At 35.4% G+C, this 16,436-nt stretch overlaps 2 protein-coding genes across 2 annotated transcripts in view; one reads left to right on the top strand and one right to left on the bottom strand.

Annotated features, from left to right (window-relative positions):
- LOC144443503 (neuronal acetylcholine receptor subunit alpha-2-like) overlaps positions 1 to 5,947 on the top strand; it is a 19,015-nt gene extending 13,068 nt beyond the window's left edge. The window contains exons 5-6 of the mRNA XM_078132999.1: positions 2,585 to 3,587; positions 5,751 to 5,947. Of these exons, the coding sequence (XP_077989125.1) occupies positions 2,585 to 3,587; positions 5,751 to 5,891 (1,144 nt within the window). The 3' untranslated portion in view covers positions 5,892 to 5,947. The remainder of the gene's footprint in view (positions 1 to 2,584; positions 3,588 to 5,750) is intronic.
- Positions 1 to 16,436, bottom strand: part of LOC144443383 (dolichyl-diphosphooligosaccharide--protein glycosyltransferase subunit KCP2-like) — a 466,884-nt gene that overhangs the window by 193,770 nt on the left and 256,678 nt on the right. The window lies entirely within an intron of this gene.

Below are 16,436 nucleotides of genomic sequence, written 5' to 3' on the forward strand. Positions count from 1 at the left end.
TGTTGTCTGTTATTAAGAGTGTATTTAATACCTTGTCCAGTATTTTTTAGGTGAAATTTCATTTTTAAATTTGCAATTTTTGCTTCGGTGGGATCGCATAAGGAAAAATAATAGCCTTACAAAGGCACCATTTTAGTACTTACACGTAGTTCAATGCAATATTCATTAGATTAGTAAAATATGAATGTAGTTAAATAGTTCAAACTTACAGGTATGTTGAACTACATAGACGGCAAAAATACCCTTTTTTGTCATTTGACTGTTACGTCGTGTTTATTACGACAGTACTAGTTACAGGTCATAACCGCCGTGTCTCGACAGATCTCGTCGGTAATTATTTAAGATTTTGGCGGGTCATGGGATGTACGAGATCGTGAGAACAGGCTCTTTTCATCTATCCATTCATGAATACAAATATTGACTATTTTTTTCCGCGCGCGCGCGCGTGTTGGATCTTGTATCGATAAACTTCATTTAAACGTGACTCTACGGTCAGATACTAGAGAGGTCCACAAAAACTTCAGAAATGTTTTCAAAATCGACTGAATGGGATTTGTTGCACCTGACATTGAGCACTTGAGAGCTTTAATTCAAAATCACGATTTTCTTACTACAAAACCAGAGATACTACGTTGTATGTACTGTCAATTCGGCGACACAATGTTTTACGTCTCACACAAGAAGTTTTTTTTGTTACACATTACATGATAAAACAAAATGCAGGGACTGGTCGCACGCAAGCACAGAATGATACACTTTATCTCAATGAAACAAGGAAGATTCAAACACAGAACTGTTTATTTGTATTCACATACAGTGAGATAAAATGTAACATTTGTATGTGCGTGTGTACAATTGGTGTCTGTAATATTATTTGTGTATTTCATAATAAAAAATGCAAAAAAATGTTGTTTGAGATATTCAAAATAATAGTAATTGAAACTCTAGTTTTGTAGTACATATACATTTAATTATCAGAGATGTATGTTTTTCTAAAACTTGAAGGGTATGCAGCTCTTATGTCAACTTTGCTACAATAGAGGAACATTTGACATAAACACCAACACTATGATTGTCAAATATCTCATACACATATTAATACCTTTAAGACTCGATTTAAATGTCTAGACAAAAGCATCATCAGTTGACATCAGATTATTTGACCTCTGACCTTTGATCCTTAGCTTCTTTAATCCGCACATCGCACCCTCTTGACAATTTACAACCTCTCAGTGTAACATTAGCGTGTGGATGGTTTGTTTCAACTCAAGCCAATGAGTGACACACTCTTAGGTTGACAGTATTAACTTGTCACCTTTACTTACAAAGGTTAAATGTCAGAATCTAGCCACGCCCCTACTTTTAATCTTTGCAATTAAGTGGTATTGACTCATTTCCAACATGTCGTCATGGAAACCATATTTCAAATACCAAGGTACATCATAGACTCACTCTTTATGATATAATGCCCTTGAACTTGACTTCCGAGGCCAATGTCAGTTTACTGACGTAATGTGAACTTGAAGTATAGAATATTTGTGCTGGGCACTATATATACCGTATTTACTTCTAGGTTATATGACACAGTCCCAAGTACATGTATTTCACTGGACTTGTGTCTTGAACGGCAACTTGCTCAATTCGGAAAGGTTTCTTTTTGGTACAATCTTGATTATTTAGTACACTTGATATTTAAAATTACGTGATAGTTTTCAACTGTATTAGAACCTACCACTATAGGTTTGTATGTTTTGTGTTTTTGTGATTCAATCGATAATTTACATTCACATATAATATATTATTTTTCTATCAATTGAGTATCAGATTTACTGACAATATTTTGGTAAATACTTCCAATAACAAACAATCATCATCATCATCATCATCATCATCATCATCATCATCATCATCATCATCATCATCATCATCACCACCACCACCACCACCACCACCACCACCACCACCATCACCATCACCATCATCATCATCATCATCATCATCATCATCATCATCATCATCATCATCATCATCATCATCATCAAAAATTGAAATACCATTGAAAACCATTTTTTAATAAATTAGCTAGTGTCTATTTCAGCTCACTAAGATCTCGACTACTGTCCGTCACCATAGTGACCACTTTAGATAGCTATGACATAGACATTAAAAAACAAGACCCCCAGTAAAGCATTATCAAGTTTACCCTGCAACCATGATTCGGGACCTCTTGCGGTAGTCCACATACGGTGTATTTAGTTTGCTCCAAGTATGATGTATATCCACCTATCACTACTTTGAGTTCCTGTAAATGTCAAAGGGGAATAGCAGGCAAATTAATATTAACATGAAGTGATTACCAGGTCATTCCCCTCGAGAACAATAAAGATATAACTATTATTGGGTGATTCTATGTGTATGTCTTTTTTATTTCATTTTGTTGTATATTTTGTTCGTATGTTTATCTGTTGGCCGTTCAATCAGACTGCCTGTCATGATCAGTTTATGTGCAATGGATATAATTTCTGTTATGTATTTATCACAATTATGTACGACACTAAACATTGAATCGTATGATTTATTCCAGTGCTGATGGTAACTATGAACCGACGTTGATGACGAAGGCACTTGTTTACAACACGGGGACGATATATTGGCTACCACCAGCAATATACAAAAGTTCATGCAGAATAGACGTACAGTACTTTCCCTTCGACGAACAACATTGTACGATGAAGTTTGGTTCGTGGACGTATGACGGTCGAGTTTTGGATCTAGTAATGATGGATGAAGACGTCGATTTAGAGGATTACTGGGAAAGTGGAGAGTGGGATATCCTAGGTTCGCCGGGGACTAAACATACCGCCAAATATCCCTGCTGTGAAGAAATCTACACAGATATTACGTTCACTTTTATAATTCGACGAAAACCACTTTTTTACACAGTTAATCTTATCATTCCGTGTGTACTAATTTCGTTTCTGTCTGTGTTGGTATTTTATCTCCCTTCTGATTGCGGGGAGAAAATATCTCTGTGTATATCTGTGTTGCTGGCTCTTACGGTGTTTTTGCTTCTTATTTCGGAGATTATTCCTCCTACTTCAGTGTTGATTCCACTGATTGGACGCTATCTCCTGTTCACCATGGTTTTAGTGACTTGCTCCATCGTGATCACCGTCATTGTACTCAACGTGCACCATCGTTCTCCGAGTACGCACTGCATGCCTCGTTGGGTGCGGAGGGTTTTTCTTGAAGCGATACCACCGTGGATAGGAATGAGGAAATACAATCAGTACAGATCAGCTCAAGAGGAGATTGTTAAAGTTGACGCTAATATCGAACTCAAGGAATTCGACTACATACCTCAAAGACAGAGCTTTGATGACAACATCAGACCTAATGAATGTTTTTCAGCCGGATCAAAGGTCAGAACTATTTCTCAAGATGTTTTTCATGGAAGAGAAAGGGATTCCATGTGTTTAAGATCTCTCTGCTGTGGAACAGGACAAGTTCCTGCTGAAGTTGGAGAAGCAATGAAAAATGTTCAGTATATAGCAGACCATCTGCGAAACGAGGACGAATTCAACACGGTGGGTAAAATTTCATTGACGGACATAACTTCATCCTCCCGACTTATAGCCTTTAGTATTCAAGGATGGTAGAGCCAAGATGGCTGATTGAATATCGAATCCTCTTGAGTTTCAGTTTCTCTTTGTCGGATGGATTACTTTGTAAGCCCGAACTTCGAAGTAGATTTTAGTACATACTGTCATTTTATTCTGACTCACAGCTAGTTACCGCTATCAAGTCCTTGCAATAACTTACCCAATTCTTAACTCTTTATAATGGTACCCTTAAACTACAGTGTGACTGTACCAGACACATATTTCACCCTGCCTCGTTAAACTTTGAACTGAAAATAAACTTGGCAATGACTCAAGTACGCAGGCACATAAATTATCTGGATGACGACTCCTACTTAAGAACTGTCAAACTGAGCAATAGGGCTCCGTTTTTTGACGATGTGTACAAATTTAATTTTTTTAAAAATTTGTTCTAACATGTCACTAAGTATATTGTCTAATCAACTTTAATATTCCTAGCACCACACAGGCTAAGTGTAGATAGTAAAGTATTAGGCCATGCGTGTTTTGTTATCCTAAGACCGAACTAGCTATATACATATTCCAAGAAATTAGGATGCCATAAACCGAAACACATCTATCGTTATATGTTATATGCATGTATGTATGTATGTACATGTATGTATGTATGTATGTATGTATGTATGTATGTATGTATGTATGTATGTATGTATGTACACACACACACACACACACACACACACACACATATATATATATATATATATATATATATATATATATATATATATATATATATATATATATATATATATATATATATATATATATATATATATATATATATATAACTCGGTGAGTATCAATCTGCTAAGACAGTGCTCTATACCGCAGTGGCAGAGCGCAATAGTTTTGATAGTTCTGGAACTCTTTCTTGGTTTCAACCAAGAAAGAGTTCCAAAACTACCAAAACTATATATATATATATATATAAATATATATATATATATATATAAACTATTACGCTCTGCCACTGCGGTATAGAGCACTGTCTTAGCAGATTGATACTCACCGAGTTATATATATATATATATATATATATATATATATATATATATATATATATATATATATATATATATATATATATATATTCGATGTCATAACATATTGTATACCTAGTTATCTGACTTAATTCAGTATGAACACTAAATTATGTAGCAACTACCTATTTTACACTCAATGTTACGTGTTTTGTGTAACAATTTTTTTTAAACAGGAACAATTTTCGTACTTGCAATACACTCAATGCCTTGGGTATCTTTCCACAATTAGTTTCCCGTGAGGTTAGCTAAAAAGCTTTCGATGAAGTTAATCCCTAGCTCCCAGTCTTGGTATATTTCGTTTTGAGTTTTTTTTGGTCAGCGAGATTTAAGTTAATGACTATCCTTGTGAGAATTGCTATTTACTAGTAGTGAACGCCTACAATGGATACTGGTTGATGTTAATTATCAAGTGTAATCGGTTTAACGTTTTTAAATGAAATTTTTCACTAGCACCGTTTAGAGACTCGGAGTAAACTACACTAGTGAGAGGATATTTCTGTAAAATTTTTTAAAGTTTTAGCCAGACGTCTTATATTAGATACATATTTATGGTTTAAAAAAGAAAGAAAAACGTTTGAACGGATTAGAGTGAAAACAGGTAGAACGTAAATACTGTTTGAATTATTCGTTAGTATTATCGAATATATAGAAATTCGTATGTGATTGCTGGTATCTGTTTCAAACAAACAGACTAGCTGTGATGATGATGGTGATGATGATGATGATGATGATGATGATGATGATGATGATGATGATGATGATGGTGAGGATGATGGTGAGGATGATGATGATGATGATGATGATGATGATGATGATGATGATGATGATGATGATGATGATGATGATGATGATGATGATGACGATGATTGAAATTGAAACATTGGTAAATTCCATTCGAACATCAAGTCATAGACGTGTAATCATTCCTGAACATCTCAGACAACAAGATATGATGTCTACGAGTGAGGGCGCCATTTATCCCCTTTCCATATAATGTTGTAAGTCTTTCAATTGTGTCTTTGTTTTGTGTTTTTCATTACAGAAAAGCGAGGAATGGAAATTCGTTGCCATGGTTTTGGACAGAATCTTCTTGATAGTTTTTCTCATAGCAGTTATTTGCGGATCTGGAATTATTATCCTCTCTGCCCCAAATATATTTAGTAGCTATGAAATACAAACATAATGTCGGCGTATTAACCGATCGAGGATCGAAAACTCATGGAAACAGTGGCATCGAAATCGGTACGAGCGAAGATGGAGATGGTGGGTTGAAATAATGCAAATGAATATCAACGTAAAGGTTGCAGTCTTCGTCACAAGTTACGGTGTACTCGCATCACTGCGGTGGACGTCACGAGTTCCAGTGTAGTACATATTTCGTTGTGTTGACGGATGAGCACAACCCGATAAAGACTGTCTATGTAGTCAAACCGTCTAGTGACCAAAAAGTGACACCATGAATGTGTTTCTGTGTCATGAATTTCTAAAACAAAATTTAGGAGTCGGTTATAATCACTCAGGATTTAATGAAATTGGGACGCATTGTCAATCCTCGCCTTGGAGAGATTATAAAACTTAGCAGTCAGTATAACTGAAAAAAAAATGAAAAGATTTAACCTAACAAAATTATTGTTATGAAGTTGAAAATGTTACCATCCATATTCATGAAAGGCGAAAAATCCTGGTTTTCCGACAAAAAGACAGTCAAATTATTTAACGTTACGTTGTCATGGTAATAGTAGTTTATTTCATCTTAATTCAGTTTTCCTTCGTGAAACATCATGGGTCACATACACGCGTTACTTTGTATTCATTGTAGATGATTTAAAAGGTTGAATCGACCAACAAACGAACTGATGAAAAAAAAGCTATATACAATTTGTACACCAAAAGAGTTACTTAATTCAAACGTTGAACGTTTATTGCCAATGAAAATATCCTAAAGGGACAGGTTTCACACTATGAAAAAGAGAAGATATCTGACTGTTTGGAACATTTGAATGGCGATGGTACTATTATTCATTGGGGTGTTACCATGGTGATGACCTATGACCTAGAAGTCGATGAGTAGCAAAACTTCAGATAAGATGAAAACTTAGGTAGTTGACTCGATTATACTTAGTTTGACCTGCATAGATTATTGGACAAATAGAATGTTCTGGATGGATGTGCTTAGATGAAACGCTGTGTTTAAAAAATAATATCTGCTGGGAAGTAGTTGACCTTTGACACAGAATTCTTCTTTGTCTGTTGCTTCTGTAATGTTTGGATAGCGGTGTATTTATCTCCTTTATGATTTGAATAAAGGTTATACCACACTTACTGCGTAGTTTTTTTTATCTCGTTCTTTTTCTTCACAGGACTATATAACGAGATTTTTTAAAGATGTTAGGAATTACATGTATATTAATCGAGTTCTTGTTGGCATATTTTGGACACATTTCCACATGTTATACCATAGGCAGTGGAGAGTCACGGTGCATGTCCACTGTCTAGGAGTATATATACTGTAAGCATAGGCCTGACTAGAGTGAGATTGTCGTAATAAAACCCTGGTAATGAAAGCCCTACAATTAAATTTAACTATTTGTCTTTACATCTTGTCTGTTTATTAAAAGACAAAACCATAGACGTCGGAGAGATTCTCCCAACGTATTTTGCACTTTGAAATAAAACGGGTCATTCCTTCCAAAAATATGACCTATAATTGCAGACTTAAAAATCTAGTGAACAAAATCATGTTCACAAATTTATTACACAATATGTACAGATATGATTTATTACGAAGCTACTTTGAGTACACACGTGATGTATACAAAAATTCTCGATCGCGCACTACAAGTTCCTCGATATAGTTCAAATTGTTGTTGTTGTTGTTGTTGTTGTTGTTGTTGTTGTTGTTGTTGATTTTTGTTTTTGGTGGGGTTTTTTTTTGGGGGAGGGGTTGGAATAGGTATGGGTATTTTTCAATATGGCACTTACCTCAGACCATATATGCAATTATGGAGGCTGTCTCTTTCTCAAATTCGTAACAGTAGGAAATTACGAAAAAAGCCCTCAAAGGTATCTCCGACAGTCAAACGTCAATGCACAGAGTGTCAAATGGTTTCAATTCTAGATCCGCAATAGCAACAACACTTGTGTCAAAGAATATACATAATGTTTTCAGGGTGACATTCATTCATTAATTAAGTCAGTAAGTGACCGCCCTCTGGGGATCGCCATATATAAATATCACCCAATAACGATGACAACAATGGTGTCTCCTAAAGTCATTGAAGACTTCCAGCAGCCACACTGTGACTTGCCATTGTTGCAGGTTATTGAATTCAATACTTTATTGACCTATAAGTCATTTATTTATTTTATTTGCACCTTTAAGTCGATAACTGCTACGTTTCTTTGAAATGTTTCATACACAAATTTAATCAATTACTTTGATCAGTGGCGTATAACATGACATGGCTTGTCCATCTGTATTGTAATATTGTCTAGCAAATGAACTACGAATTTCAATAAATATTGGATTCATGGAGTCTTGTACCTTGTACATGAGGGTTATTTTGACCATTCTGAAAATGGATTCATCTGAAACGTTGATAAAGCCCTCTCAACTGCTAAAGCCAAACACCGTCCCGGATGGTTGGAGGTGGAGGGAAAGGAGCTAGGTTCAACTATCAATATTGGAGTCCCGTATCTTCTTAGCCCATTCTTACTACGGGTTTTCAGACTCGTGTCAAACACCGTCAATGCCCCACCCGTTCACGCCAATCATTAGCAGTCTACCGGTGACTGGAGTGAGGATGAGGTCGTAAAAAAGTCAAGTTCAACATAATACTAGAGTCTGGTTATCTTAAGTTTCTTGTTCTCTTTCACAATTCGGATCGCGGATTCTCAGTCTTGTGTCAAAAGTTGTCGATGTCCTCTCCGTCCGTTCACCTCATTTGGTAGGGTCAAACATCTACCGCGGTCAGTGAAAAGGGAGGCTAGTCGGGAGGGGGGTATTCATATAATGTTTAGAATATCAAAACAAGGCTTGAATGATCATCATTCAACAATTACAATGCACTGATACCCTGGCCTGAAACTTTAACTTTCACGACGATATCACGTTCCAGAAAACCAATGTATATTGTATTATTCTTCTTTCCGGATCATCTTTCCGGATCGAAGATTCTAGTTTCAAGACCCACTCATGTTTAACGAACCAACTATTAAATGGATTGCTCTACCCACTCAATTGACCCATTGAGTCATCTCGGCAGGGGTCCCTTGGTGCCGTAATCCGAATTCACCTGTTTCATTCAGGTTCACCATAGCGTGGTTTAGGAATACTATCTTGTTGTCTTTATCACGTCATTACATTATGTGTAATGCAATCATGTCTTAACAACCTCAAATACCAGTGCATACAACCCCTCAGGCGCTACGACTGGAAGTGTTTTCCATGAGTGAATGCATCACGATGGCCAAACCGTCGAAATAAGAAACATCACGTACAGGCGTCAACTTAACCTATTGGGCTATGTCCTTCAAATGGGGGCATGCAGATTAGTTATTTCAGACTCCATTCCTGACATTTTAATCATTTAATCATATTGGTAATTACAAATACTTTACTTGACCGAGTTAAAAACAGCGAACCACACTTGATAAATTGCTTTTAAAGGTCGTTCACCCTTAGGACTAATTATCAAATGAGTCCATTAGCGTGCGTGAGTGAAGGCGACAATCACATTGAATTGAGGAAGCACGCTTTTAAGTTTTTAAAATCATACAGCTTCACATAATTCTTTAGTTGTCTGGGATATAACCAAGTTCGAAAGTAAGTAAATAGAGTCATGTCACGGTACGCCAGTCCATCCACATTATAAATACCGTTGTGAGAAATAACGATCAAATCGCCGACGTGGAGAAATTTCTAGACTTGGAGATAACTCTGTGATGACGTATGAACACATTTCAGCTCACGTAATTACTGTGTGATCGATTCGAACACTATATAATTATATCATGGGACTTATTGTTCCTCACGTACCTACACCAAAGACTATTGTATCTTTAATATCCAACACTTTCGCGCCAAAACTGTTTAAATAAAGTTCTCCTAACCTTTTGGCTCGGTGACACCAGTTTTTGACGTAAATCTATAAAAAAAAAATCATTCTATCAAATTATGGACCAGATATCACCATATATCATACACAAATGTAAATTCTTGCACACATCATTTGATACTTTAAGTATATCACACGCTTTGTTTAGATGAGCAATTATAACTTATAATTGCAGGGGGTATAAGTTGTGTCTTTATTTCCAAAATAATATAAATGTAAACATTTCATCATCTGTATTCTTGGACAGATTCCATGAATATTTGCATACTTTACATTAGAATTTGGACATTCTAATTTTACTGATTAGTCGGCGTGCCAAAATAACATGTAGATCATTTGATTGATAGCGGTAAATGATTCCATCCGCTATTTCTATATCTAGGTTAACTAAAAAAAATTTTCAGATGATATCGATCACACACCCATTTGAATAACTATCCAAAATAGTTAGCACGTACATCGATCATTACAACGCTAGATTCTTAAGTCTTCTGATTCTACACATGACCCCCCCCAATCATTCATGTTAAATCTCCCAACATCTGTCAATTCCCACTGCTTCAAGTTCAATAACAATAACAATGCAGAATTAAAATTTCTTTTCAAAAGAAAAAGTTCACGCTGCCAGATGAAGTCAAAAGCAAAGCGAAACTTTCAACTTACTGTATTCGACAGTACGGTTCGATTTCTCTCGTGCAGAGGTGAACAAATTAATCTAAAGTCACCTACATTTGTGCACTGTTACGTTGTAAGTACGTTTACCCTTAATAAGAGATTGCTCAGTGATGTATAATGTATTTCATTAACCTTAATGGGGGCTTAGTTCGCAACAGTGATGTTTTCCCTGGGCATTTTATCTTTGCGAGTATGTTTTGAAAATGTAGGCTAAACATAAATTACTACTACGTCATTCTCACAAACCAGAGCTGTTATTTCTTCCGCGACACTGCGTACGTCTTGGCCGGTGCCGTAAAAGAGGGTGTGGTTTACGACGATGCAATTACGTATACAATCATTCAGCTTGTACGTTCGTTACCCTTAACATTTACAATTCGATACAGGCATTAATCAAACACAATATCATGTGACAGTTACGGTTTAATCAAAACATCGTCCATAGACTACAGGTGTGGGTCTCGATAAAGTAATCGTGTCAAATCTTTAAACATTGACAAATTGTTAAGTCGTAAAGTAACCCCTTCATCACGCCATCTGAAATATTTTGAGAAAAATATAACACAATAGTGATTATGAATGAATTTCTAATAAATACATTTTGATGCAGTTTTACACTAACTGAAGCACAGTCACTTAAAGTGTCGCAAGCTGAGTTAATAATACTGAAAATAACTAGTCTTACTTAAAACTTATTCTTAGTAGTATAATGTTAATGTCAATGTATGCCTTCTATGACATTGTATTCTGCTATTGTTAGAACAGGTGATCGTATAGCAGGGACGTCCTCTACATTTTCTATACGTACAATAAATTACGTCATCGGGTCGTTTATGAATTATATCTAAATACCAGGTTTGAGTTCAGTTAGTTGCTAGTGAAGGTTAGATATGCTTCAGTAAGTAGAATACTACAATTTAATTTACCGTTTGAATGTACATGTGTAACAATAATTGCGCCTAAAATCCTATACAGCTTGTACCCCTTTAACCATCACTTGGAATTTGCTGAACTTAAACCAGGTCTTAAAATAGCACTGAAAAACAATCTTATGGCGGAATATTTTATACGTATAGAAAATGTTGAGGAAGTCCCTGATATGTAATCAACTGTTCTAGAAAGACCAGAAGACAGCTGTAATGTCATACATGATACAAGGCATGTAGCGTCTATAACATTACACTAGAAATAAGTTTAATTGAAGTTTTAAGTATTTTCACTTGATGAGTAAAATATAGTTTGTGTCACTTCAATAGTCACTTGAGTAAAACAGTTTATAAACGTAGCTTGTGCCACTGTAAGAACGTGCTGTTAAACCTGCAGCGTTTGGTTACTCTGTAGCTGTAATGTGATAAATGTTCAGAGTCACGTGACAAATTCTCGTGATTCATTTATAATTAAGGAATTCTTTATGATTGAGACATTCCGATTGTAAGATTCACACTCGAGTTGTAAGAATGTGACGACTTGTGAAAAATGTGTTCGTGTTGTTACTCGACCGCCAATGCCACGCTGTCGAAATATTATTAACGATCAGTTGATCTGAACTCTCAAGTTTATGGGAGAAATAGAATGAGTGATGATCTATCAGCGAATACCGTGAATGAGTTATTTCCTAAGTTGTAAAAACGGCTGTGATTTGATCTGAACCAGATTGCATGTTTGTAATGTTATCATCCGGTCCAATTTAACACAGAAAAGATCATTAACATGTATGCACTCTTAAACTTATGGATTCCCATGACGACTCGGCCGTGCATTTATAGCACGTGCTATTGCTTGATATTACGGTCGAAGATGCCATCACTATTTCAACATGTCTTGAACAATTCAAGATTGAAGTTTATCTAAGGAGATCTTTCTCAAGACATTTGGTAAACTTATAACGTTAATAGTTGTTCCATTTAGCAAAAGGAAGAAACTTTAATTCATTTATTTTATGATTATAAATTTGTTATGGAGTTTTGGGATGGCTTGTATTGTTATGGAAAGGAAAGCAAGACATATTAATATTCCAAATGCAAGACAAATCATCCTAATAGGTGATGAACAGCTGTCATTATTATTGAATTTTGTTATCCTTGTTGCTAAGCGTTATATTTATATTTCAAAGTTTAGAAAACAAAAACCAGTCTGAAATACGGCATACAAAAAGTTCAAAATATTCAGAGTGTAGAGTTTCATATTGCGGATAGAAAAAAAATTAAATGCAAATATTAATAAATGGGGACAGTTTTGGAAATTGTTAACTTAAGAAAAGTTTTCAAATACAAAATGTAAAAGGTTTCCATTCATGACAAGAACTGTATTTTTGTAATAAGCTCAATAAAAACGAAATTAAATCCAAAAAAAAATGTCGTAGTACTGTTGGAAAAAATCCGATGTTTGATCAATACGTTCTTTAGCTAAAACATATATTCAGGTTGTAATGCTGAGAAAGACCATAATTTATACGTACTTCTTGTTCAACATAATTTCTTGATCACGACAACGTTTTTCAATGCATAAGTTTATTTGAACTGACTCATGAGATACATTTCAAAAAATCATTGTAGACCAGATTTGCCACTTTCAACAATTTAATCACCTTCACATATTTCATAAGGTACGTCAGTGCATTTGAAACTCAATCTGGTTGATGGATATTGAAATGAATCACACCACAAGGTTAACCACCCTACCATCACATGACCCACCCCTCGTGTAAAAGCAGGTATACTTTCAAGATCGCGGCATCAATTTGGCTGATTGATATTGTATTAGCCGTAGCATCAGCTTCGGCGGTTGATATACTAATTTTGCCCGAGGGTGAATATTCAAATTTAGATAATATGGTGGTTTGCAATGAGATGCAATACGTATATCGGAATAATTAGAATGATATCATTTCCCAATGTTTTTTGGTCGTTCAGCCAAAGAAATACGAGTGAACTAAGGGGCCTTGTCACTACGAGTTGCTAGACGAGTTGTAACAACCCTAAGGTCACAAGTATTTTCCGGTTGAATGAAGAAAAATAATGGAGAATAATATACCTCTTCAAGCATAATTCATGAAACATCGGTAAAGATGGTGGCGATTTGGAACATTTTAGTTCATATTTCGAGCACCGTCGTACAGTGACATTATACGTAGACACGGGTTGTTGTGATGTAGAACGACCAGGGTATAAAATCCACATTTTCTGTTCAAAGACAACTTACATGTATCTTGCTGGTTTGTACATGGTATGATTTACAATATCACTTAAACGTTCTGCTGTGATGAGTTCGTACGCCACAATGCGTAACGCATGCGTCGTCTCAGGCTGATGGACAACATGGGTCACCACAAGGTCACGGTACATATTTGACTAAAAATAAATCAAGTTAAATGAACAAGGTATTCAGTTTGATGCATGTAACACACACACACACACACACACACACACACACACACACACACACACACACACACACACAACAAATCTACATACCATTGGTTCTTCGTTGGTTTCTGTTTCCAACGACATACTACATATCATTTTCAAATAACCATTCCCAACATCTGGAAAAAGTGTTTCATCTTCTAATTGTATTTCCATACAATATTTTACAGCTACTGTTCTTATTCTTTCGAAAGATTTACAGCTTGATACTTTTCTTGCACAGTAAATAAGTAAGTCAATATGTTATTGGGTGTGTGAGTAGATTAGTGGTATGTGAAAGAGTGAAAGAGAAATGTGTGTGTGTGTATGTATGTATGTATGTATGTATGTATGTATGTATGTATGTATGTATGTATGTATGTATGTATGTATGTATGTATGTATGTATGTATGTATGCATGCATGTATGTATGTATGTATGTATGTATGTATGTATGTATACATGTATGTATGTATGTATGTATGTATGTATGTATGTGTGTATGTGTGTGTGCGTGCGTGCGCCTGTCTGTCTGTCTGAATGTATGTATGTATGTATGTATGTATGTATGTATGTATGTATGTATGTATGTATGTATGTATGTATGTATGTATGTATGTATGTATGTATGTATGTATGTATGTATGTATGTATGTATGTATGTATGTATGTATGTATGTATGCATGCATGCATGCATGCATGCATGCATGCATGCATGTATGTATGTATGTATGTATGTATGTATGTATGTATGTATGTATGTATGTATGTATGTATGTATGTGTATGTGTGTGTGTGTATGTATGTATGTATGGTTGAGAGCTGTAAGTGGACAGGTAGATATATAGTTAATTTAATCGGCAAATAGGTAGATAGATTGGTAGAAATGCACAGTGTCATGTAAGTAGTTACACCACTGACAATCAAATGGATACTTAGCTGTAATCATGCATGTTACAAACTCGCAACCACGAAGCCGAGCATAAAAAATTGTATTTTCATGGCTGACCAACCAACAAGTTTTCTGAGAAATGAAATTGCTGAATATACGGCCGGGTGGTTATTAAAGTATGGTTTGTAGATATTAGTCATCACTTATACAGATTAAATTATTGAATAACACTTTCCAAGTCGTGTGCAAAGTGTTTCATAGTATATTCATTCCACTACGTCATGGGATATGATTTATGGTCAAACTGCATCATAATGATCACATGCGTTTATATAGTAGGTACAGACTATTAGTATGATTTTTACATTGCCCACAGTTTGTCTTTTGACGGCCCGTTTCATCTTTAGGGAAGGGGTGATGAACCGAAATATCATAAGACGCTACATCTCTAGCTAAACCACAAAAAGTCAAAACTAAGAATCTTGAACTAAGTTCGTAATGTTTTCACCCAACTACAATTCAGTGCTAAAATTACGATCATAATGCATGTCGATTGCATATCTAAGTACTAGTATTTCATCCGTGTATTGGGATTTTTTCCCCAGTGATGCCAACTTGCTGCTAAATTGAAATGTACAAACATGAAAATTCACAAGACCCAGTAAATATAGTGCACGTGTGTCTGACAATTTGGTACAATTAAATTTAACATACAAGTTTACAACCGTACTACATTATTAATCTGACAGTTAACAGTGAGATATTTATACAACTCGAGTTTGCATTCTACAAAAAACTATGGGATTTTGCCGAACTTGATATCGTGTAGTAGGCGTGCCTCATCTAATAATTTTCATGTCTGGTCTCAAAAGCGGCGTTGGTATATTTCTGTTCGATGACACCACTGTTTATATCGACACTGATATTGCCAATCAATGTATTTTCTCAGTTTGCCTAGTCTGAAATTCCTTACATACGATGAATCCAAAACTGCCCTTTACCAGAATCAAGAAACTTGATTTTACAACTGTTAAAGGGACAAAGTCAGACGCTGTAATTTTATGCTCTTTGTTAATTACTTGTATTCTATATTGAAATAACCTTATGTCATTCCAAGTACTAAAACATAATATTACATCGTGTCAAGTAATTTGTAGCGCCCTCAATTGGTACTTAGATAGTGACAAACAATGGAATTGTGACATAATTTCTTGCTTATAAAAATATTGGACAAGACCAGTCTTGATAATCAATCCTAATCGCCCATATCGTGCTGCGTCGATGCCGTTGTGTTCCGAAGTTCCAGTGTGTATTTACGTGTATTTCATACACGTACATGTAACTGTAGCTGAAAAGGGGCCCCAATCACAGACTGTGCCACTTAAATAAAGTAGGGGGAATCCAAATAAGCCATACAACAAAATCCTTTCATACCAGGAGCTACTTTGTTTAGGGATATACATTGTACAAATAACATCTACATTGACAAATGTGTTAGTTCTTTCACGCACATGCGCAGAAATTTATTGGGATACAAACACACTAAAAGTGTTTTGATGTTCATTGAAATATTTTTATGTGAAGGGAAAAAGAACTAAAAGTATCTAAAACAGCAACACAACAACATAATTGCATTAC

This window comes from Glandiceps talaboti, chromosome 12 (assembly GCF_964340395.1).
Source record: "Glandiceps talaboti chromosome 12, keGlaTala1.1, whole genome shotgun sequence".
In the NCBI taxonomy this organism is placed as follows: domain Eukaryota; kingdom Metazoa; phylum Hemichordata; class Enteropneusta; family Spengelidae; genus Glandiceps; species Glandiceps talaboti.